The 26,751-nt window shown below is 36.2% G+C and overlaps 1 protein-coding gene across 29 annotated transcripts in view; it reads left to right on the top strand.

Moving 5' to 3' along the window:
* Nucleotides 1–26,018, top strand: part of LOC121853526 (cytoplasmic dynein 1 intermediate chain-like) — a 64,599-nt gene extending 38,581 nt beyond the window's left edge. For 5 of the 29 annotated variants that reach the window (XM_042347697.1, XM_042347714.1, XM_042347696.1 and 2 more), the window contains 14 exons: nt 2,193–2,237; nt 3,178–3,225; nt 11,339–11,536; nt 12,759–12,915; nt 13,313–13,435; nt 14,680–14,811; nt 15,133–15,250; nt 18,281–18,394; nt 18,508–18,625; nt 19,023–19,183; nt 22,362–22,376; nt 24,749–24,889; nt 25,056–25,181; nt 25,469–26,018. In XM_042347697.1, the coding sequence (XP_042203631.1) occupies nt 2,193–2,237; nt 3,178–3,225; nt 11,339–11,536; nt 12,759–12,915; nt 13,313–13,435; nt 14,680–14,811; nt 15,133–15,250; nt 18,281–18,394; nt 18,508–18,625; nt 19,023–19,183; nt 22,362–22,376; nt 24,749–24,889; nt 25,056–25,181; nt 25,469–25,621 (1,649 nt within the window). In that variant the 3' untranslated portion in view covers nt 25,622–26,018. The remainder of the gene's footprint in view (nt 1–2,192; nt 2,238–3,177; nt 3,226–11,338; nt 11,537–12,758; nt 12,916–13,312; nt 13,436–14,679; nt 14,812–15,132; nt 15,251–18,280; nt 18,395–18,507; nt 18,626–19,022; nt 19,184–22,361; nt 22,377–24,748; nt 24,890–25,055; nt 25,182–25,468) is intronic. The other 24 variants (XM_042347703.1, XM_042347698.1, XM_042347694.1 and 21 more) reach the window with 11 other exon arrangements.
* The last annotated feature ends 733 nt before the right edge of the window (nt 26,019–26,751 follow it).

Genomic DNA, 26,751 nt, shown 5'->3' with positions numbered 1-26,751 from the left:
CAAACCAAAGAAATCTTCCTTATAACCACACAAAGTTTCTGCTCATTCTCTGTGCTGTAGCTTCTTTCTTCCTTGTTTTATGTTTTTTTTTCCCTTTATTTATTTGTTATTTATTTATTTTTATTTTTTGGTTTGAAATTAGTTTTAGCTCTTTGCTTGCTGAGTGTAACTAGTTGCATTTTAATTATTTTTTTGTTTTCCTTTACAGTCCTGATGGGCATGATGGCATATTTATTTTATATTATTTTGTAGAGGTTTTTAAAGGTTTCCAAACGTTTGCAATTATTAGCTTTACTGAATGCCAAGTGTTGATTGGTGCTTTTCCTGCCTTGCTTGTCTGGCCTTACACGTGCCTTCCTGAGTGCCCTCCACTGAGCAGTCGTTCGTGGACTAAGTGTTGTCTAAAGAATGTAAAATGAGTTTGTTGTGGTGCATCATCAGTTCATGTGCCTGCTTGCTTAATGAGTTCTGTTTTATTTAGTTTCTAGCAGATTATGTACATGTGGGACCCTGTGACCTCATTAGACTTATAAACCTCACCACCAACTGACCAATGTAGTGAAAACATTTTCTTTGCCTTTGACTGGTATAATCCCCCTCCTCCTTTCTCCTCCCCTTTGCGACTTACTGACTCGGAGACATCATAACTTGGCCTTTCATATATCAATATGTTGCAAGAATTTTATATTTTAATTTGGCTTGGCTGATGACATTCCTTATTAAGTTTTAAAGGCAAAATATTGGATGTAACTGAGGATATGTTATCATTCTTTTTATTGCCTGCTTTTACAATTGAATTTTTGTTTTTTCCCCAATTTTTTTAACACAAATGCAATTATATATTTTGAAATAAAAGGTTGAAAGACCATGGAAGGTTATTGGGTGTTTTTGGATTAATGCAAAATTTTTGCCTTGTACATAAATTATAATTGCACTACTGTTTGAAATAAAGATAATTTAAGAGATTGTTTCTTGGTTAACTGATGTCCCAAAATATTTGTTGCATATACACATGACAGAATTGACAATTTTTCCCTTATAGAACTGAATGCTTAGATAACCAAGGAGTAGCCATCTGAGTCATTATACGGTAGTTACCTCGTCGATAAAGTTCATACTATCTCTCCATGGCGAGATCAGGACAATGAACCTTAGGGCAGGTATTGATCCCAGATGGAGACTGTCAACCTTAGATAGTTGAAACCAAGTAGAGCCCAGGCTTACATCTCCATAGCCATGTCAGTGTAAATTTATTGTGTAGTTATTGATTGCCTGCGTACCATTTCAATAAAAAAAGTATTGCTTTTTTCTTTTGTAGTGTACGGAAATAATTTTTGAGCCATTTGCCTTTCTTTTTTTTTTACGTACTGTATTGGTGTATAGTTTGCTGAAACACGACAGCAATAATAACTTTTGAGAGCATTTCCTGCCATACGTGAATCTGTGTGCCACCAGTTGTGTTTCTTTTTACAATTTGTTTTGATATTTTTGTTTTCAAATCCGTTGCCTGAGTACCTCTGCCTCTTGCCTTACTAGTCCTCCTTCCTCGTCTCTCACTTTTAATTGTTGCCTCAGTGCCACATTATCCAGCTTCTTTTGTCACCTTGGATTCTTTGCATGACTAAACGATGTACTAGACTGTGTACGGGTAAACTGCAGATAAAGTGCCGTTTGTAAAGAGACACCGATGCAGGAATACGTTATGTCTGTTTACTGATCGGTGAACACACACACACACACACACATTACAAGTTTTTCGTCCCGGTGATCAGGCACCCAAATTCTGGACTTTTATGACACTTGTGTGAGACACTAGAAATGTCAGCGGCAGCTCTTACCAGTATATAATCCAGAGACTCGCTCATAGTATACCATCCAGAAACTTGTTCATAATCTTTCACAATTTGGGCCTGCTGCACCCTTGTGTCCCATTACTTTGGAGGAAATATTTCCCAATAGCAACAGAAAACTAGCTTGGGAACCACTAGGAACCAATATGGATACAGAACCTTTGCTTCTTTCCTGGACTTGAGAATATCAGCCGAGCCTCCTAGTAGTTGGGGTAGTGGCCTGTTGTCTTGTTTGAATTCCCAATCAGTTACAAGTCTTGGTTTCACTGGATTTTTTCGCAACGATTGTTTGAATAGGTCTTGGTCTAAATTTGTTTTTTTTTTCTTTTTTCCCAATTCTAGGAGATGGAATCTTAGCTCAGATTCGATCTAAATACCACAGTATGCGTAAGTAAGAGTATGGTTTGTGAATTTTCTTGATTGTTAATTCTTTTCAATGTATTGCTTAGTTGCTTGATAACATATGTTGAGGTAGAGAGGCGTTAAAGCCATGAACATGTAGCTTTGGCTGTCAAGGAATGAACACAAATGCTTGTGTCAAATAATGAGAAGTTCATAACAGGTTGAATTGTCACAGCTGTAGTTTGATTTATTTATTTTATTTATTTTTTTTTTTTATTTTTTTTTTTTACTATATTATTTTATGTTAATGGATGCATTGATGAAGTTGCTGTTAAACAAAAAATGGGTTAATGATTGCTTGTCATTGATTAACTTGAGTTTAGTGAGTTGTAGCTCATTAATTCCCCCACATATAAGAGGTATATGGAACTCATTCTGCTTGTTAACATTTACAAGTGGTCCACTGCTATCTATAAGGTTCTGTATCCTGATGAATGCTGTCGCTTGTGTACTTAAGTCGTTGATAGCCTTCTGCAGTCTCATTATTATAGTGCATGAGGCATGCAAAGAAAAAAATCATTGTAGAAAACAAGTAACATTACACTTGTTCTGTCCATGTAGGCTTTGTTCAGAGCTGAGGTGCTGTCAGCTTGCACGTTATCCTTCAAATACAGCATTGGCAAAAATTAATTTTTTTTTATTTTGTATCATTTCCACTGCAATATGTGTGTGTTTGATATGCATCAAGAGAGAATTGTAGACTAAAATTAACACTTAATCCTGTTGTACTGCTGATTTTCCATGTTTGTAAATAATGATTAACACAAAAGTTTTGATGAAAGGTTTAATAGTTCAGTACAGTACTGTATATATGAGTTTGTTTGTGAACTGATGTGGCTGTGTGAGGATGTTCGCTAACAGCCCACCATGGAGGTAGACTGACTTGGTCTTTTTTCTTCCCCCCCCCCCTCTCTCCTATTCCCAGACGAATATAATCTAAACCCAGCGCTAGAATGGGATGATGAATTCACAGGTAGGTCCCATGCTCTTGGCTGCTTCTGCCGCTGCTGCTCATTTCATGGATTCTGGCTTGGCTTTCTTGTTCTCTGCTCCTCATATATGTTTTGCTTTTAATGTCTGTTGCTATTTGTTCTGTTTATTTGTTTGATATTTTTGTGTTTTTTATTTTAAATGTCCTTGTGGAATGTATGAAAGATAGACATTGCAAAAAAATTGAAGGTTTCTCTCTCTCCACTTTGATTACTGTACTGGTATTGAAAGAGATGTCTTCAATAAGTAATATAAATCTAACCAACTTTTTCTTTGATTGAGTGAAAAGTGAAATTTTTGCATACGTATATGTATTACAGTCTTACTGAGAGTGAAACCTTACCAGTATGAGTCACCCACAGATTGCTTGTCTTATAATACTACTTACTAGGTTTTGTTATTTATATCTGCTTGATGCTATTGTTTGACCTTGCTTGTTTTCTCAATTGACGTGACTGACGCTGCAAACTGTAAAACCTAGACTAGACCACTGGTTATTGCAGACTATTGTTGTACTCATGTCATAATCTAACGCCAGGGCTTGTTGAGTCACGAAGGTGTAACGAAGTCAGGAACCTGTTAACTGCTGTAATGCTTAACCACGGTGAATGGGAAGTACAGTACGGTATAGCCCTCAGAACAGAGCAGTATATGAGGCGCTACAGATTAAAATACGGTTCTGTAATTTGCTTTTACTACCGTGCACTTGTAATATAGCAGTTGTGGCGGGAAATCATTGACAAGCCTCAGATAATAACCAGGTAGGATGTAACTCATTAAGTCCCTTAGTCAGGGACTGTACTACCTGTACGGACAGAACCGTAAGCCTGTACCCAATGCAGTATGTTTTAACGCCGGCGCTAAATAATTTAAGATCTGCTCCGTGACTAACTCTAGAAGGAACGTACACGGTGACATCATCGCTTTGGTGAATGTTAATGAATAATGATAATGCTTACAGTATAGTATTCATTTCCCTGTGCAACATTAGTGAATTATAAAGCACAGAACTTGGTACAGTAGATTCTAAAGCAATGATAACATCCCTTAGAGAGAATCCTTATATCATATACTGTACCATGTAATATGAGGACATCCCTTAGCACCATAGCTGTATTTGACAGTTCTCTTCTTCTTGTCAGTCAGTGTGTAGAGAAGTGCATGCTTACTTGTCATATACTGTTTTTATTTGGTAGTACAGTAGTTGTAGTAGTACAGTACAGTACAGTACAGTACAGTACGGTATTATGATGGTGTACTGTGTCAGTTCTGCCTTTGAGCATATCAACATGAGCTATGAAGTATGCCAAGTAATTATTAAGATTTGCCATGCCTTCGCGATTAAATAAGTAACTAAAAGAATTTTCTTCCTAATAGTGCGATTAGTATCAAATCTTATTAAAAAATGCATTTCCTCAAGTTTTTAAGTACAGTAGTTTTGATCCTAAGTAAATCTTTTGACATGACTTATCATGTTTCACTAAAGGTAAAAATCTTTAAAAATCTTTAGGAAATTAATATTAATTTAATGTATTAGTAAGAAAGTTTGTTAATTATTATAAACCCTCTCAGCCTCGCATGACGCCTTTGTGGCGTCAAGCATAAAAGGCAAAAAACTTAGGCTCAGCCTTGCGACGCCAATGGGCTATATTTTCAAATAACTCAAAAACTATACAGTGAAACTGACTGAACTTAGGACGCCATTTGAGAAACGTCGTTTTCTTTGTGTGGGCCTCGTCACCTTTCCCAGTGTACGGTCTTGGTCACTGTGTGAGTGGCGCGTGGTGTCGCATTGGCCATTGCGCTGCTTGGCCCTTTAATTATTCCATGAGTTTTTGTGTTATATTATTTTTCCATATACCATGATATTCTACATGCTTTGTTCTTTATTTTGCTATACTGTATAGTACATATCAATGAACACCATAATACTGTACAAGGAAAATGTGAATGGAAATCAAGATGTTACTAAACATTTTCCTACTTTTCATCTTCTTGAAAAAAGTGGCTTAAAATACAAGAAATTTTAATTTTTTATGGTTTCATACAATTTTTCTGACAAGTTTACACCAGAAGAGATCCCATTGCAATTAATAAAACAATTCCATGGTAGTGAAATGAGCCCTAAAAAAAAGAAAAGACTTCGGCAAAAACCTCTGAGGCTGAGTGTAAGTTTTCATGCACGTATGTGTCTCAGGCTCCGAGGCTGAGGGGGTTAAGGAGGCCGACCAGGCAGTTGTTAAATGCAGTACTATGGTGATGTTGGCTTGGGTGTATAGTACAGTAACGTTGTCTTCAATACTGCACTTTATCTTGAGGTGATAGAGATTTTTTTTCCTTAATTGACAAAAGTTTGGAGCAAGAAATATTAAATTAAAATACTTATGTCTTCCTCCCTCCCTTTTATAATTATTAAAAGTACCTCACTATTTCTTCATATCAGTTATATATTTCATGTAAATCCACAATGAAAACGTGGTTAAGATAAATCTTGATAAAATCAAGTAAATCACTGTAGGTGCGCGTGATCTAGGTATATGCTTCTTCTTTCCTTGTGGTTATTAGCATATATATATATATATATATATATATATATATATATATATATATATATATATATATATATATATATATATATATATATATATATATATATATATATACACACACACAGTTGTACCCCACTTAACGCGATCAATAGAACCCAGAGGGTCCCGCGTTAAGTGAACAACAGAACATATGGGATTAATTCCAATAGAAACCAGCCCGACCCCCAAACTCCACTTTTTGAAGACACATAACTATGTTGTAGTAAAAATAACATCTTAATTTTATGATGGTACATGCACACAATTAATACTTAAGAGAAATAGAGAAATACAGTCGCCAAGTTAATGTCCATTCAAATAATGGACTCAACTCCCTCCCCCTCTTCTCACACTACACTGCTGGCTCTTCCCTCTCTGAGAAATTTTTGGGGGAAAACCACTAAATTTTAATAAATAATACCTCAAACTAAAGTTAGGATAATATAATTGACATTGCTGGATTCCTTGTAAGACCAGGAATATTTTGAATATAAATGTCATATATTTTGCACAAAAGATAACATATTTACTCAGAGAAAACATTTTATCTAAAATTTGTATGTCTAATGCAAAATATATGATGTTTATATTCAAAATGATCACCAAATTGTAAGAATTCCAGCAATGTAAATTATATTCTGGCCGGGTAATTTGTATGAATTTTATGAGCTAAAACAAATATCTTCAGTTAATAAAAAAAAAATATTCTTCAGGACACTATCTGTCAATCAAAGTACCCCACCTTGCCTCCCCCCTCTTCCAACCGCGCGGTCAGTCCCAACCCTCCCCCCCACCACTCCTCCCTTCAAGAGAAGAGTGGGTGAAAAAAATAAATTTTAACATTTTGTATTAAATAATACCTCAGATTAAAGTTAGGATAATATAATTGACATTGCTGGATTCCTTGTAAGACCAGGAATATTTTGAATATAAATGTCATATATTTTGCACAAAAGAGAACATATTTACTAGAGAAAACATTTTATCTAAAATTTGTATGTCTAATGCAAAATATATGATGTTTATATTCAAAATGATCATCAAATTATAAGAATTCCAGCAATGTAAATTATATTCTGACCGGGTAATTTGTATGAATTTTATGAGCTAAAACAAATATCTTCAGTTAATAAAAAAAAAAAATATTCTTCACAGGGTAACAGATGGTCCCTCCCTCCCTCCCTCCTCCTCCTCTCCCTCCCTCCCCCCCCCACCCCCCACCAACCGTCCCAAGGAGATGTGTGGGGAAACCAGAATATTTAACTTTAGTAATAAATAATACCTCAAACTAAAGTTAGGATAATATAATTGACATTGCTGGATTCCTTGTAAGACCAGGAATATTTTGAATATAAATGTCATATATTTTGCACAAAAGATAACATATTTACTCAAGAGAAAACATTTTATCTAAAATTTGTATGTCTAATGCAAAATATATGATGTTAATATTCAAAATGATCACCAAATATAAGAATTCCAGCAATGTAAATTATATTCTGGCCGGGTAATTTGTATGAATTTTATGAGCTAAAACAGGCAGTCAGGCAGGGTGGCGGGTGGGGCAAATCTAAAAATAGCGTCTCGAGCCGGACACTCACCGCGTATATGTGGAAACAAAATCCGTGTTAAGTGAAAGTTCAGCTCTGGCGAGGCACCGCGCATATGGTAAAACGTGTTAAGTGAAACCGCGTTAGGCGGGGTAATACTGTGTATGTGTGTATATATGTATATGTATATGTATATATATATATATATATATATATATATATATATCTATCTATCTATCTATCTATCTATCTATCTATCTATCTATCTATCTATCTATCTATCTATCTATCTATCTATATACATATACACACAGTCAATCCTCACATTACGTGGTCCCGCATTCCGCGTTTCACCGTTAACGCGGTGCCTTGCCAGAACCTAACATGCTCACATTCCGCGGTCGTGAACCCCATTACGCGGAGAGCGGCTGGCAAGCCGCGCCATTTTTGGATCCAAACCTCCCGCCATCCGCCATGTTGTGTAAGAGGCGCGAAAATGGTGCGCACAAGGTCGCCCAGTCATCAAAACATTACCGAGTTCTTTACCCGCCACCCACCACAACCGGCCCAAGTCAGTGATAGTGATAATTATAGTGAGGATATGGACTTATATGGACTTTGAGGGGTTTAACAAAGAGGCCCTGCAAGCCTCTGTGGTGGATAGTGATACAATTGATACCAGTGATACAGGTGAGGGCCAATAATCTGCCCTCTGCCTCGGAACCAACCCCCCATCCCCATGTGCCCAGCCATCTTTTCTACTAATGTAAGTGTTAAAAAACCTAATATTATTGATATTTCTCTTAATTATTAATTGTATGTGCATGCCATCATAAAGTTAAGATAATATTTTTACTACAACATAGTTGTGTGTCGTCAAAAAGTGGAGTTTGGGGATCGGCCTGGACTCCATTTCAATTAATCCCATATGTTATGTTGTTCACTTTACGCGTTCCTCACTTTCCGCGGTACCCTCCGGGTTACATTAACCGCGTAATGTGAGACCCAACTGTGTGTGTGTGTGTGTGTATATATATATATATATATATATATATATATATATATATATATATATATATATATATATATATATATATATATATATATATATATATATATATATATATATATATATATATATCTATACACACACAGTAGAACATCAGTAATTTAGACTAATATAGGGCAAAGAAGTTCCAGAATCTGTGCTGTTCTTAAGGATCTGATTACAGATATTTTCTCCAGGATAGGAAGCTTTCCCCCTTACTTTCAGAAAATCTGCAGCACTGTACAGTACTGTGTTCAGTGAGATACACAATTAGAATTTGCAGTTAAGTAGCACAAACATTGAAACATTTTAGTGAAAATGTGAGAACAGTGCATTGGTAGTTATCCTTCTTTTTGTTTTAACTGAAGCTGTAAAATAGTTTTTTACTTTTCTATTCTCTTGAGACTGAGGTGGACCCTAAGCAGAAGTGGCGACCCTGTACAATACCATATTCAATGATGTCCTTGGATGACTCTGGTGTTACCTGCATTATTAGTTATAATTTGATGATTTAAAGCTTAACCTCATGCTGGTGGACAGTTGTCTATGAGCCTGTCTTTATGATGACTGGTCTCCTCATATTACCCAGGTGTCTATCCCTGTGGCTGATGCAACACTGTGTGACCCACACTAGTCACCTGTGGCTGACTCTGTGGCTCCCCTCTCATCCACCACAGGTGTGTGTGCAGTGATCAGTGTTAGAAATAATTGGTGAAATACCCGGCATGTTCTAAATTATCCTAATTCTGTGAACTTGTTTAAATGGACCTTGAGTTTGTAGTGCAGGATCATTACATTGGGATTTTTTTTTTTTTTTTTATAAGTACCATGTTTTGAAAATATGTACTGTAAATTGCTTTTTACACAGTATTAAAAAATAGCCAAGTCCATCCTTCAGGGTCACATTTCTCTGGGTGTCTGAAATATTGATGTTCAAGTCTGAAGTTCTATTGTATATATAATTTGGTAAAGAAAATGAGGTTTGTGTCTGTACAGACATAATGTACTAAGAATGTTCAGACAGAGAATGTTTTCCTATAATGTAATGAAATACTTGTTGCCTTAAACCTGGTACTCAGCCTTTATAACTGACTTAACAATAATAGATGGACTCACAGTATGTTTGGTTAGTAAGTTTTAGTAAGTATAAAGTAACACCAAAATCCATGTCCCTTGTTTTGAGGGTAAGGCTTTGAAACAGTGCTAATATGAATAACAAATTTATGTTACCCTGTATTTACCTCTTAAGTTTAATGATGATGTAGAGTTATGGATATGAAAGCACAGTGGCACAGAATCACAACTAAGGCAAGAATTTATATGCCTTAGTTTAGAGGGAACTAAGTTAATGTGACATGAGCTGTCAGGCATTTGAGACCCATCTTCACTAGATCAGAAGGAACCCTGTAAGTCTTGCCCTCACCACCACTTCCCCTCTCATAGTACAATGGTTCAAACATTGCTAACAGTCAAGTGCATCTTAAGCAAGAGCTAACCAATCATGTTCAACTTATTTCTTGGTCACTTGTGACATGGAAATAGATTTTTTATTTATTTTATTCTGTAACAAAACTAGTTTCTCTCCTCTTACTACTGTATTGTGTATGTGTTAATTATTTAATTATTTACATGATTGATATCTAAGTAAGAAAGTTATTTGTTGCCAAATATACTGTGAGTCTTGTATGATTTCCCACAATACGAGTATTTTTTAAGGGTTTACAAGCCCTAAAAGGTGATGGAGGGAAAATCAGCAAGTTAGGCATTTTTAGCAAGTTTTACTTTGATGTTAGGTTATGAGAACATGTTGACAAATGTCTTAAGTGATAATAACCTTGACATTATTGTAGCCTCATTTCTTTAGCCTGGAAGGAAGGTGTGGGATGGAGGTGATAACTCAGAATATTCCCGGGTTCCTCACTTCAATCCTGTATTTATTTTTCCATTAAAAGAGAGAGAAGTGCATTATAATAATTCATTTAGAGAGACCGGCAGTGTTGACTCGCAGGGAAGGCCTCTGTGCTCAGTTCTAGCATGGCTGGAATTGCGTGGCTTGTTTTAGTGAGACGCACTAACTTTTTGCGGCCGTTTTTGTTGCTTGGCGTAGGAACCTCCCCCTCCCTGTAGCCTCTTGTGGACAGCCACTGTTACCCAACACGTCAGTCACTTGCGAGTGTGACGTGTGGTAGAGGAATGTAAGTGTTTCAGTTTATATTGCCACAATTTTGATTTAGAAATTCAGCTCTTGTTTAATAAGGATAAAAATCTCTATCTTCACTCTCTAGTTCCCTCAGATCTCTATTGTTAAACTATTTCATGTAAATCTTTGGTACCTTCTCAGTTTTTAAGTGAATGTTATGGGATTCTAAGTTCTTTTTAAATATTACTTCTCTTTTTTTTCAATATTGCATATTTAATATCAATAATTCTCTCTATTCATCACCTATTATAAGAAATGCCATTTTGGCAAAGCACACAATTTGTCTCCTTATCGAGCACAGTATCCCACATGTAGCAATTAATATTAAGATAATAAACATAACTATTTTCTCTATATACCTCATAGTAATTAGTAAAGTTTTTGAATAGTTTTTTAACTAAATGATAAAGATACATTTTTAAGACTTAAGTCATGTAAAAGTTTAACTGTTCAAGAATCACTTGAACAATAGTTATTTTCCTAATACAGTACTATACGAGTAATACAGGGACTGATGATTAACTTGAGACCTTTGGTACTGTAGTCTGGATTTCTTTATCTTTTTAAATGATTGAGCACTGTACTGTTTTGCTGTTTTTATTTGATTTAGTTCTGAAATTTCATGCTGCATAGATAATTTCTGCAAACATTTTAGTTATAAAGTACAGTAAGTGTTGGTAGTAGTAGGTGCAGGCTTATTTACCATGTAGTTCTCACCTATGATGACCCGCAAGCCGAAGAGGAGGACAACTCCCTCACCATGCTGGATACTCCCCCTATATACGGAGGAGGTCACAACCGTCACCTTCCCCCGGGGATACTGCCCACCGGCATGCCGACCGTGCAGGACGTGAAGCCGGCATTGGCTACAGAAGCAGAGAAGATGGAAGAGGAAAAGCCACAACCACGTAAGTGTTGTGAAACCTCCATATAACTGACTCCTCTCTTCATATAATCCCCGAGACGGGGTTTTCACCTCTAACGGATCCTCGATATGACAGACTTTCACGTCTATATACCTTGTAGTCCATTATATAGAGGTTTCACTGTGTAGTATACAGTCTTGATCTGAATATTTGATTGGAAACAACTGAGGGGAATGTTCACTTTTAACATTTAAGTTATCTGCTTTATGGAAAGTAGCAGGATATTTTCTTTTTTTTTAAGGACAGCCAAATAGTAACTAAAAAACCCATTTAGGGGATTCTATTACAACAGAATGATGTAAAAATCAATTAAAATAGGCATGCAGGTTTGACCATCATAGGGCTATGGTTCATTGTTATACAGACTGGACACATTAACCACACAAAACGGATTTTTGCATACATGTCGAGGTAATCACTAATATCTGGAATGCCCCATTTGTTATGTACCATAATTAGAAAGTCATTAATGTAAAAGAAAAAATAATCTTAAGAATTATATTTCAGGGTTTGGATTTGCAATGATTCATTTATGTAATATCTTACCCATAGCATTTGATGAGAGTGCAGTACAGTTTTTAATTGATATCAATAATTTTTCGGCCATTTTTGGGTATTCTACTACTGTATAAGACAGATTTGTGTTTGTGTCCAATTAAGAGGGAAATTTATTGTACGTACAGCTAGACCCCGACTTACGACGGGGTTAGGGACCCAAATCCAGGTCGTTAGTCCGAATGGTCGTAAGTCCGACATGTATAATTTTTTTTTTTTTTTTTTAATAAAAATTCTACAATGAAATACAGTACAGTAAAAGTAATAAATAATGAGGAATGGATACAGTACAGTGAAAGTAATAAATAATGAGGAATGGATACAGTGTGACTGAGCACTTACCTTTAATGTAGTCAGCCGAATGCACATGGGGCCCCCATAATTTTCTAATTATACATGGAGACTACATTAACTAGAAACGTTTCGGTATAGAAAATGCGTGTCATTTGAAAAAAAAAAAAATTGAAAAACAAATGGCCACAACTGCGGCGGGTCGTAAGTCGAAGCAGTCGTAAGTCGGGGCCTAGCTGTATTGTACAAACCTCGGAGAACTGTAGTTTGTTATATACAGTATGGTGTGTGGCAGCATAGACTAGGGTGTAGTTTTCTCCCGATTTTTATTTATTTATTTATTTTTTTTGTATGTCAGCTCGTGAGTTGTCGGACGAAGAGAAACAGATGTTGATGATGACAGAAGAATTCCACAGCTTTTTTGATCGCTCGACACGTGTCATGGAGCGAGCACTAGCTGAAGATGCCAACATTTTTGTGGATTATTCACACGACTATGAGGAGGACGGTGAAGCGTATGTACTATACCGTACTGCTATTTTATGGTTGGATAGAAAATATTCCCATAATTTTGTATGTGTGATATATCTGATTTCTTATTTTTCTCTGGAGATTTTTGTTACAACCTCTCAATGCTGTTACCATGTGAGGCAGTGGGTGGTAAGAGTACTGTTGCTGTATAACATTAGTTTCTATTCATCCTGTTACTATTTGATTTGATTTATTAATTTGTTTTCTTTATTTATTTTATTTATTTATATTTTATCATTCTATGGAAAATGTAGCACTGAAAGGCAATTAACTCAAAAGTGCATTAACATTTTTATTATTTATTTATTATTGATATTATTACTACAGTATTATTATTTCTTCCTTAAACTCCTAGAAAACTAATTCACATTTATCTTTTAGAAATGAGAACGGAGGAGTGAAATTATCCTTGAATCGTTGGTTCTTTGATGAAAGGTGGTCACGTAATCGTTGCATCACTTGCATGGATTGGTCACCCCAGTATCCAGAACTCTTAGTAGCCAGGTGAGGAAATGTGTTGCTTAATGAAGATAGTGTTATTTGTAACTGTATAGGGAATGTGACTTATTCAGTGGGTATGTAGAACCATCTTTGGGTATTGTTTTAGGAGGCAGGGACTTCTTATAACATTTATGCTAAATCCCTTGTGTTTGGTCCACTAGTCAGTTGGTATTTTATGGAAAACTAAACTGACTCACTCTTACAATTTTTTTACAATTTCAAAACAGATCACATTCACATGCAACTTTCAAATGGTCCATCAAGCAACGTCACCCCAACGAGAGTAATTTTTTTTAAATTAAATTATAAACGATATATTTTCCTGAAGTTCCTCCACCATAATTGTCCGACAACAATGGCAATTACTCCATCGTATAAAATCCTCATGATGGCAAAGTCCTAAATAAATGTCTTTTTCAGTTCTATAAGATGGTATATTTCACAATTGTTGCAAATGAACGACAATAAATGTATGTGTGTACTGTAAGTATATTCTGTGTAGTTTCTCATGAATATAGATTAACTTTACCATGTCAACACATTAGTTTTTATTATCTAGAAACGAAGCTTGTTGGCCCAAACTTACCTGACCTATTACGTATCTTGCTTTTTGGCACGTGATCAAAACTTACATTTTGTTTAAATTTCATGCAAAGATACTTCTCTACATGCTGGTTAAGAATCTTGGTTCATAACTTTAGAATTTGATTAATTAGTGTTAATTAATGATGCTTAGTTATTCATTTGAATGCCAGGAACAGAGGTTTTTCTTTGAAATTTTTGGAATGATTTCAATTTCAATTGTTTATTCCTTGATAGAGGAAGCGGGATCCTAGTGCTGTCACTAGGTATTTGGAATGATAAAATTTTATTTTTCAGGGCTGCACTGCACTGCACTGTACTGTATTGTACTGTACTGTACCGTACTGTACCGTACTGTACCGTACTCTTCTGTACTGTATGCTCTTTTTATATATGGCCCGCTAGTAAAAACTCCTTAGTCTCTTTTAGAGAGCATCACTTGGAGGTAGAGTATTGGCTGAGTAAATATAATACCTTACATGCTGTCCTAAGGGTTGCTGTTTTGAACCCTGATCTCTCCCAGCTGTGAAGATGGTTGTGTGTAATTATTATGGGATTTGGTTTTTTTTCCCTCCTTTTATAATGTGTATAAGTATACATCACCAACGACTGGTGAATGTAAAGTTAGTGACCTGCAGCTACTAACTGTTGTCCTCACCCCCCAGCTACAATAACAATGAGGACTCTCCACATGACCCTGATGGTGTTGCACTGGTCTGGAATACTAAGTTTAAAAAGGACACTCCAGAATATATCTTCCATTGCCAGTCTCCTGTCATGTCTGCCACTTTTGCCAGGTACAGTAATACTGATTCTCGTTGCTTATGTATTAATAACTTGTTTGGTAGTGTTGGTTTTACCCAACAGTTGGCATCAGGTAATTGTGGCTAACCCATGCAAGCGTTGAAAATGGCTGTGAACCAATAACAAAGATGATTAAATTGTTTATATATAAGATGAATATTTATAGAAGTGTTGTGAGTGGCAGGATAGACTTGTCATACACCTCGGGTTGATACATATCTGGAAAACCATCTGAGGAAGAGAAGAGTTTGTTAGCTTTTCTTTATACACATTACTCTCTATGCCTTTGTTTTATTTACTATTCTTTTACACAGATTTCACCCAAACCTCATCATTGGAGGAACATATTCAGGACAGATTGTTCTGTGGGATAACAGGAGCCAGAAGAGAACACCAGTACAGAGGAGTCCCCTCTCAGCCTCAGCTCACACAGTAAGAACACCACCTTCGTCCTCAAATCACAACATTCTCAACATTACTTTTGCCTCCGAACAGATTTAGTAAATATAAGTCACCTTACTTGTATTTTCCCTTTGATTTCCATTATAGTTTAAGAGAGGCAGTTAGATGCATATTGTATACTGTACAGTGGTCCCTCGGTTAACGAGCTCCTCGGTTAACGAGATTTCGGTTAACGAGCTCCTCGGTTAACGAGATTTCGGTTAACGAGTTAACGCCCGTAAGATTCTTAACTTCAGTTAACAAGCAATCCCTCGATTAACGAGTTTCTTACAAGCCGACCTCAACATGTTTTTGCTTGCACTTGGCGGTCAACCAGCTGTAGTATTAGTCCGCCGTACAGTAATCAGTTCTAGGGCTTAAATTCCTTACTATTTTATTAAATATTAAGAAGTTTATACTATGCAATAATTTTAAAAGTTTAATATTAAATTTTTTAGTCATTTTGACAATTATTGAACATAATTGAAGGTAAGGTCACTAGTTTCTGGCCCGCCATCCAGCCTGTTAACACACCAAACAAGCGTTAGTCTCTCTCTGTTTTCAGTGGAGGTAACATCTTGCTTGAGACTCTCTTCAACTAGATGCTTTTTTCTGTGTTTCCAAGCAAATTATTGGTCATTTTGAAATATATTTTACATATTGACAATATATAGCGCAGTGCAGTGTTATTTAAAAAAAATATTCTTTATTTATAGCTAGTTTATACTTAAAAGATCACGTGTTGACATTGTTTGAATCCAGCATGTGGCCTAAGATCAAGAAAAGCGATTTCAATCCAAACCAAGCAGGAAATTATTAAGAAACATGAAGAAGACGTTACAACAAATGCGCTATGCAAAGAATATGGCATGTCGACATCAACTGTCGACAATTCTTGCACAGAAAGGCAAATTTAAAGAAGTGAAAGTGAGAGACAAATCTACCAGAGTGTTTATAGGTAGAGCCCTAATTGCAGAAACAGAGAGGTTATTTCTCATCTGGATTAGGGAAAAACAAATGAAAGGTGATTCAGTTTCTACTGAATTCATTTGTGAAAGAACAGGGAGATTTACGAACATTTAAAGACAGGTCAACCTTGTTCATCAGGCACAGAATTTGAAGATTTTCAGGCCAGCAAAGGCTGGTTCGAAAAATTTAAGAAAGGAAGTGACATTTTTAGTGTTGTTAGGCATGGTGAGGCTGCTAGTGCCGATAAGGAAGGTGCAGCAATGTTTTTAGTGGAATTTAAAGAACTGATGGAAGAAGAAAATTATCTTCCACAGCAAGTGTTCAATGTGGACGAAACTGGGCTGTTCTGGAAAAAGATGCCCAAAAGAACATTCATCACCAGAGATGAAGCCTCTTTACCTGGGCATAAACCCATGAAAGACCGTCTCACTCTATTGCTTGGTGCCAATGCTTCAGGGTATTTCCGACTGAAGCCTATGCTTGTCTACCACTCTGAAAACCCCAGGGTGTTCAAGCAACAGAAAGTGGTAAGAGCAAAGCTTGGAGTTTATTGGAAGTCCAACCGTAAGGCATGGGTGACAAGACAGCTCTTTAATGAATGGGCTGTTGAGGTGTTTTGCTCTTCTGTCAAGAGCTACCTAACCACCAATAAACTCCCTTTAAAGGCTCTTCTCCTCATGGATAATGCTCCTGGTCATGACCCTGAACTTGCCAGAACTTTGGAGTATCAATTTGACTTTGTGAAAGTGTTGTTTTTGCCTCCCAACACTACATTAATCATACAGCCAATGTACCAGAATGTGATCAGCAACTTCAAGAAGTTGTACATGAAGAAAATGTTTAGGAGGTGTTATCAGGCAACTTCTAATGATCCTAAACTAACACTGAAACAGTTCTGGAAGACACAATTCAACATCCTGGAGGCTGTAAAATTGATTGTGTCATCTTGGCAAGAAGTCTCCACTAGACCCCTCAATTCTTCATGGACTGCACTGTGGCCATCAGTAGTCCATGATTTTGAGGGATTTCAGGATGACACAGAGTTGTATCAGGAGATTGTGTCCATCGGTCAGTCATTGGGCCTTGAAGTGGAAGAGGATGATGTCGAAGAGCTTGTGATGTCTCATGAGGAGGAACTTACTCCTGATGACTTGAAGCAACTGGATGAGATGTTAGAGGCTGACAATGGTGAGGAGGAAATGGAAAGTGATGACCATATGTCAATTTCAGAGTTGAAGGATATGATTTACCACTGGGAGAAGTTCAGGGAACTGGCTTCAAAGCATCCAGATGTGGACAAATCTGAACTAACTTTGTGTCATGTTGAGGACACAATGGTCTCCTTCTTTAAATATAAGTTAATGATGAGGAGGAGAGATGCCCCACAGACCACGACACTTTCTTCAGTAAAAGGCAAGAGGGAACAAGGTGCAAGCCCTCAGTCTTCCACTTCAAGAAGGAGAGAGGATGATAATAGCCCCCAGCCTTCCACTTCAAGAAGGAGAGAGGATGATAATAGCCCCCAGCCTTCCACTTCAAGAAGGAGAGAGGATGTTCATGGTGGAGAATCTGTCAGTCCAGAGGTTCTTGACATTTTCATGGAAGGTGACTCCCCTTCCAAGAAGCAGTAAAATGCTTCACCTCCACTTCCTTCTCTTCTCCCTTCTCCTCCTCCACCTCCCACTTCAAATTCACATCAGCATCATCATCCAGGAGCCTTTTACATACATACCTCAAAATATGTGTAATTTTCTACCCTTTTTGTTGAATTTAGGCAATTTTCGGTGAGCTGGAACCAATTACCCAAAAACCCATTGAAACAATGGTTTCGGTTAACGAGATTTTCGATTAACGAGCAACCTGCTGGAACGGATTGTGCTCGTTAACTGAGGGACCACTGTACCATCTTATTAGAAGGTGGTACAACATATCCATCTCTTGAAGAAACTCTAGTGTATCATTAATTATGTTGATAGTTGGCAATTGGAAACAGTAAACTATAATCCTTGTCATATTTAATAACTTGTTCACTTGATAATGTGTTCCTTTCAGCATCCAGTTTACTGCATGAAAGTTGTTGGGACACAGAACGCCCACAACTTAATAAGTGTCAGCACCGATGGCAAGATGTGTTCATGGTCCCTTGACATGCTGTCTCAGCCACAGGTTAGTGGTCATAACCTTATACAGTATTAATTAATATAAGTAGTGATACGAGAAGGTGCTCATATTTCATTATTGTGCAAAACTAAAATTGACTGTTTTTTGGTTCTTTGAAGGAGTCCATGGAGCTACAACACAAACAGTCACGTGCAGTAGCTGTAACGTGCATGGCCTTCCCCCATGGTGATGTCAACAACTTCATTGTAGGCTCTGAGGAAGGGGCTGTTTTCACTGGTGGGTACTGAAGAAAAATTTATCATTAGAGGGTTACAAAATTTGGCTGGTAGTTTTATGTGTTGAAGTGTTGAGATAATACAGGGTGATCCATTTGGGTATGGATAAAATAAAAATGCTGTGAGAATGTAGCAAGAAGTGGTACAGTGGTCATATGTTGTGTGTGTTTGGTCATATAACTGGGGATTTGTCACAAGTGCAGTTGATGTCTACAACCTTCAATTGCAAGCAACTGAAGAGTTTGTTGGTCTTGAGTCCAGCCACCTTGAGTCAAATGAGAAAGGGGTTGTAGGAGAGTAAAAAATATATTTGAATTGTTTATACAGTAGGTTAGGACTTTGTAAGATTTACTTGAAAAAATTAACATTTTTGGGTAATGAGACGGTACTTGTTACAGCCTGTCGCCATGGGAGCAAAGCAGGTATTGTTGATGCATATGAGGGGCACCAAGGTCCTGTGACAGGAATAAGCACCCACTCCACTCCAGGACCTATTGATTTCTCCCATCTCTTCCTCACTTCTTCCATTGACTGGACTGTCAAATTGTGGTCTGTTAAGGTAAGTGTTAGTGCTGACACAAGTGCAGTGCATCCTGTCTTCTTTGGTATGGTGTGAGTAAAAGGGAATATGACCATGAAGATGTAGTTATTGATTTTATAAAAGAAGACTTAAGTTTGATGTATCAGCATAGGCTCCCACTACTAATTTGTTTGTCTGGAATGCTTATAACATTAAAAGGCAAAGAGGCTTTTGCATTTTGTAACAGACATATCGGTTAATTTTTAGTGTACACACTTAAAAGGAATTATTCTCTCCTCATATGCTTAGACTTAAGTTTTATGATAACACAATAGAGCTCATGTAACGATATTGTTTTATGTACAGCCACTCCACGACTTACTACCTACTTGATTTACGACCACCCGGACATACTACCGCCCCAGTCGTACCAAAAAAAATTTCAAATTACGTATTTTCAAGTCCCGACGTTAGTGATTGCGCTGTGTACTGACAAAATTTTCGTTTGTAATTCCCTATACAATGGCTGGCATGCTTAAAAGTGAGAGTTTTGTGGTGCTGAGAAGAAAAAGAGACCCATTTTAGATTTTCTATGTATTATCTTCACATTTTCGACTTACAACCTGGATTTGGGTCCCTAACCCCGTCGTAAGTCGAGGAGTGGCTGTATTGTGATACATGGTAAATCTTGGCTGTGAGATCATTGGTGCTGTGGCTGTGAGAACCAGGGCAACACATCACCTGTTGATATAATCTACTTTAAGATAAATACTGACATTATTTATATGGAAATTGTATACTTTTCATTTTTACATTTTCTTTATTTACCGTATATACTCATCTATAACCCCCCCTCGTTTAAAGGTCGACCCTGATTTTTTTACCAAGAAATCGTTAATTTACGATATTCCTCGTTTATAGTTCGACCCACGTTTTTGAGGGTAATGGAACAACAAAACCTTAACTAAAAACGCTCTACGTCCTATAAACTGAGGCTCGCCGTGCATGAAACACGAGTGCTGAAGGCAAATTGTTTACCATTTATTATTACGACACTTTACACTGAAACGCGGGTAGTTTCAACAAAAATATTGTATATTTCCATTCAAGTATTTATTCAAGTCAGTTAGGAGGGAATATTATTGTAATACAACAGTTTTTTAACTAAACCGTTCGAAAAGCGATTACGGTAACATCTTTTGAACGAAAGAAAGCGAGTCATTGTTTTCATCACGAATTTATCCCACTTTCCACTTTAATACGTACATAATTTCAGCAAAAATATTACATTTCCGTGAATGTATTATATCAAGCACAGTATGAATAGAATATCATTGTAATATAACAGAATTTTAACCGAAAACTATTAAAAAACGAGTAACATCTCAAGAACAAAAGCTTAGGTAAAGTCTTTTGTTTTTGTCATGTATTTTATCCTATTTTACATTGAAATACATCACGTTTCAGCAAAACTACTTTTATTTCCGAGAATATATTCATTCAGGCGCAGTTTAGGTAAAATATACGTGTGATGTAATAGTTTTTTAACTGAAAACGATTCGAAAAACACGTGCCCTCTAGCCCTGTTCAAGGAGAGGACTGGGAGAAGCTGTTTGGTGCTGCAGACGATGACAAGGAAAATGATTTTGATGGATTTAATTGAAAATATTCAGAAATATGGTATCGTAGTATTTATTCAAGTCAATTAGGATAGAATATTATTGTAATACAACAGTTTTTTTAACTGAAAACCATTCGAAAAGCGATTACGGTAACATATTTTGAACGAAAGAAAGCGAAAGTCATTGTTTTCGTCACAATTTTATCCCACTTTCCACTGTAATACGTACGTCATTTCAGCAAAAATATTACATTTCCGTGAATGCATTATATCAAGCACAGTATGAATAGAATACCATTGTAATATAACAATATTTTAACCAAAAACTGTTAAAAAAACGAGTAACTTCTCTTGAACATCGGAAGGTTAGGTAAAATCTTTTGTTTTCGTCACGTATTTTATCCTATTTTACATTAAAATATATCACGTTTCAGCAAAACTACTATTTATTTCCGAGAATATATTCATTCAGGCACAGTTAAGGTAAAATATACATGTGATGTAACAGTTTTTTAACTGAAAACGATTCGAAAAACATGTGTACCGTTTAGCTGATACAGCTGGTGATGTGTCATGCGTCGTTGTAAACAATAGGAGGTTGAAGTAGATTACCGGGTATTATATTAAGTGTGAAATATGGAAAAGGTTTTTATTACCGGTATTTTTTGTAGATCAATGAGAACTGTGATACCGTATATGATATGATAAGTTAGCCTGTGCTAAGAACTTCAACATAGACTACTGAAAGCACGTTGTAAGGTAATTTAGCCTATTGTAAGTTGGTGAGCTTCATTTACTGAAGGAACTGCACAACTTTTCATTACTAATTGGTCCATATTTTACGTTTCCATTGTTTACTGGCAGTAAATGGTAAATATTTTTCATGTCTGAAGCTAAAAGTTGCTCCTCGCCCTTCCCATCATGCACGGGTTCATCCTAACAAAACTATTACGCATGTATAGAACGACCCTCAATTTTTTGCCTAAAAATTTGGTCTTAAATACTCGAACTATACACGAGTATATACGGTAATTTCCATTCAGTACATGCAAATGTTGTTAAATTTTCAGTGTGTTTCAAGGGGGGATTTATACTATTGGAAATATTTTATGTACAAGCTGCACTGTTTCTTTAAATCATATACCATATACTGTATAGGTGGAGGATAATCAACCTAGAATTCTTGAAGGCATTGTTTTTGTAATTTCACCTGGACACCGGTCATTAGCCTCTTACTACTTTATTGTAGCTATGGGATTAGTGCAACAACTTGATGGTGCAATTAGGTGCATATGCTTGTAATTTACAATTTCTTTGAAGCCTTCAGTACAGTGGAACCTCCATTTAACAGACTTTATGGAGAAGGACGTCCATTATATCGAGGTTCTGTTAGATAAAAAACCTCAATCTAACAGCCTATAACCATCAGATGGAGGTTTCAGTGTACTGTACTGTGAGTTTTCCTTAATGGGATGACAAGTGATATATAAAAACCTTACAAAGGGTCACCTTACATGAGCTGCAGTTATGCATGATTTATATTTATATTTGTAACCCGTGTTTTTCTTCTGTCGTGTTCCTTATGGGATACAAAAGCATTGGTCGATGAAGGTAAGCTGAGGTGCACTCTTAATAGCTTATTATTATTAAAGCTCGGTGCTACGTCTCAACATTATGTTAAGCATGGGTGTCCTCTTTACTTTTAAGCTGATGATTTTTTGTATAGTTTGAAGAATTTTTATTCATTATAAATTTATAATCTTGATCCAACATAATCATATGGACTTGTGTATAACTGCAGAGGTTTTCATTAATTTGAAATCTTATGAAAACTTTTTGTTTTGTTTTAACTTGTTTTTCAATGTTTAGTATTAGTTAAGCCAATTTGCCAGAAAATACAATTCGATTTTCTGTCACGACCTTTGTCTTCTGTATAATCATGATGAGCTAAAGAATCAGTAAAATTTGGTGAAGAATTTAAAACCATAGTGTTTTGAGACGATATTTTCTTGAATTAAAATTTCAAGCAAATTCTTTTCCAACATTATGGACTTTTGTACCAGTGATAATCCATTCAAAATTCCCCTGCTTGTGCATGCTAGATGCTTATATTAATGGTTTGTGTGGACAACCAAGACAATCTAACCATAACATCCAATCTTGGTTTTGGTAATACCTGTACTGTATACAAATGTGCTGCACCATTCTCACATGAACAGTGTTTGAATTTATTGTCTTTTTAAATCACCAACACCATTGTGAGCACAAACAGCAGCATATATATATATATATATATATATATATATATATATATATATATATATATATATATATATATATATATATATATATATATATATATATATATATATATATATATATATATATATATATACATATATATATATACAGTGACCCCTCGTTTAACGAACGCCTCGGTTAACGAAATTTCGGTTAACGAACTGCCTTCCATAAGGATCTTCAATTCGGTTAACAAATTTCTTACGAACCGACCTCAACATGTTTTCGCTTGCACTGGCCGGGCAACCAGCTTTAGTATCAGTCCGCCAATACATTAATCGGTTCTAGATAGTTCAAGTTTTTCTGTGGTGGTGGGGGTCCAGCGGAAGCCATTGTTGCAAGATTAGCGGGCACACGAGACAATTGTATACGCGGTGACTGAGAACAATGCGACTGGCGCAGGGTAGGTCAGCGGCTTCTTCCCTCCCGTGGCAGGGCACGTCATATTACATTAAACCAATCACAGCTAGCGGGGAACTGAGGTAAGGATGCGTTGCCCAATCTTAGTCCGATACGTCATATGACGTCATCGATAATGCAACAGCTACATACTGGTCAACCTTACTCGCGCCGCTTACCCCCGCTTATGGTCAAGCATGTCGGGATGGCGGGAGGTTTGAATCTAAAATGGCGCGGCTGGACGGCCAGCTGCTCTCCGTGTAAATGACTAAATTTACCACATACTTAAAGCATTTCATTTCTGGCAAGGCACCGTGTAAATGACCAAATGCGTTAACCAAAACCACGTAAATCCAGACTATACTGTATATCATGTAGATCCACAATGAAAACGTGGATAAGGTGCTCCATTGTTTCCCTTTACACAACTGCTTGATGTGAGGAGTTCTTATCATAACTGTCCCTAAATATTTCTTATAGAGTTTGGGGCAAATTCATTCTTTCTTACACTTGCAAGACCCTGAACCCTCAGGTCTAGCATGTAGATGTTGTATTTTGATGAAGGGCCATAAATATCTCATGAAAAGGTGAAATTACCAGTACAGTATTGTATCATATTTTGAACTTCTTCAGTTTAAAGAAAGTGTAGATTCACACTGCAGTGTTTGCAATATGATTGTCAGTGCAATATCCAATGTTGCTACTGGTGTTGCATTTTTTAAAGAATTTCAACCTTTGTATAATGAAGGATTTTAATAGGATATGAAATCTGAGTTTAGGATGACTCAATAATTGTATATTTAAGTGCACCAAACTCTTTCTCATCCTGTTGACTAGCAAACCCATGAAATCCTTGCTTCACTTCTTTAATAAATATTCTTCTAGCTTTGCTTGTCACATGTTTCATGCTTAGCTCAAAGGAGATGTTTAATTATTAATATTTTGTGTTTTACAATTCCCCAAGTATTGTCATTTCCCTGAATTACATCTTTGATCTTCCATAATTCCACGTGAGCAAAAAATTATCAAGGTCTAGCAGAGAATCTTGATAAAAGCAAGTTATTATGGCCACACTTCATTAATATTCCCCTTATTTGTTGGTACTGTATTAATGCTAATCCTTGTGGAAAATTGAAGTTGGCTTTCTAGTTGACTAACATTGGTTTCAAGAAAAGTATTTTACCGTTTTAGCAACATTTATAAATTTATTTTACTTATTAATTAAAATGTTCATTTTAGTGGTGAGTATTGATGCCAAATGATCCTTTATATATTTATTGCAGGAAACAAAGCCTCTGTATTCATTTGAGGACAATGGGGATTATGTATATGAAGTGGCTTGGTCACCCATCCATCCAGCTCTCTTCACAACTGTGGATGGCTCAGGTCGAATTGATCTCTGGAATTTAAATCAAGATACAGAGGTAATAAATTGATTTACTAATATTTTACTAGGTTGCACTAAATAAGTTGAAGAAATAAACTGGATTATTGGATAATTAAAAAAAATTAATAAATAAAATTTGATCGAGGTACAAATTGTCAGTAGAGTAAAATATAAAAAAAATTTTTGTTTCCACTTGATGACAGGTACCAACTGCTAGCACAGTTGTTGAGGGCAGCCCAGCCCTGAACAGAGTGTCTTGGACAAATTCTGGCCAACAAATTACTGTTGGAGATGACATGGGTAAAATATGGATCTATGATGTTGGAGAGGTAAGGATCCAGTTTATTGAAACCGTACAGAAAGTGTTCATGTGTAGTGCTTTTGATATTACAGTATAGTACACTGTTTTCTCAGATAGCAGAGAACCAAAGATGTAACATACTGGTACTGAGTTTCTTGGAGAAAAAGTTAAATTTCTAATTGGTTATGCTATGGCTACTGAAGCCAACTGCTACACTGACAATAGGAGAATGAAGCTGCCACCTTGGTATGCCTTTCTTTTTTTAATTTGTTTATTTATTTTATAGATGGTAATTAATGCATCACTTCTTTTCAGCAACTGGCCTTACCACGCGCAGATGACTGGGCTCGTCTGGTTCATACGATGGGAGACCTGAAGAACAACCAGGCTGATGATGACCAATCTACACGACACTACGACTCGTCGTTTTCATCACTTACGTCGCTCTCGTCGTCTCCTCTCAGATAAATAGTGAATGTCTATTAGGAACTATATTCAATAATATAAACCATTACGACAAATTAGTTTTTGAAAGGATGTCTGTCCTTGAACTCCAGAGTAATGCAGGTGGCTTTTGAAATATCTATGTTTCACTAAAATCAAGTAAAGCTTCAAACTGTATGAGGGTAAATGTTATAACTACTGTATTAAAAAAGATCGATTTTGTTGCAAACTATAAAATGATAACATGATCATTGGGAGTTTAGTTTGTGTTTTTACATAAAGATTTACTTTACGTGTGAGCCTCATCAATTGTAAGGTAACCAAATGAGCTCATCATCGCTGAACTCCTTTCTTGTTAGAGGATTATTTATTTGCCAAAGTGATTTATTATTGTTGTATGTATAAATTAAAATTACAGGTGCTCCCCAACTTACGACGGGGTTAGGGACCCAAATCCAGGTCGTAAGTCCGACATCGATAAAAAAAAAAAATCAAAGTTTCTTTTTTCAAATTTATTTTTTTTTTTTTAAATAAAAAATCTACAGTGAAATACAGTACAGTAAAAGTAATAAATAATGAGGAATGGATACAGTACAGTAAAAGTAATAAATAATGAGGAATGGATACAGTGTGACTGAGCACTTACCTTAATGTAGTCAGCTGAATGCACATGGGGCCCCCATAATTTTCTAATTATACATGGAGACTACATTAACTGGAAACGTTTCGGTATAGAAAATTCGTGTCATTTGAAAAAGAAAAAAAATGGTCACAATTGCGGCGGTTGTAAGTCCAAGCAGTCATAAGTCGGGGACTACCTGTATACTGAGCAGCTTCTGTAAAATAATTTATTTACCAATACACTTTCATCTTTTTAATCCCAATGTATATAGAGAAAGCCTTAAAGAGGCAGTTGCTAAAAAAAAAAAAAAAAAAAAAAAACACGAGAGCATATAAGTTAGGGTCTGCAGGAAGGAAGGTTTAATAGAGTGGCTGAGAAAGTTTAAGCATGGGCTAAAAGATTTGAGTGGGCATTTTAATCCTCCCTCTTATAAAACATCATCAAACTGTAATGTTACCAGAATAATTAAAAGAAACCAAAGATACTTTGATAGCAGAATAATTAAAATCGTCTAAAAAATAGTGTTACCAGA

This window comes from Homarus americanus, unplaced genomic scaffold (assembly GCF_018991925.1).
Source record: "Homarus americanus isolate GMGI-L3 unplaced genomic scaffold, GMGI_Hamer_2.0 scaffold4896, whole genome shotgun sequence".
NCBI lineage: Eukaryota > Metazoa > Arthropoda > Malacostraca > Decapoda > Nephropidae > Homarus > Homarus americanus.
The sequence above is the reverse complement of the archived record's forward strand: the minus strand, read 5'-3'. Positions and strand labels throughout refer to the sequence as shown.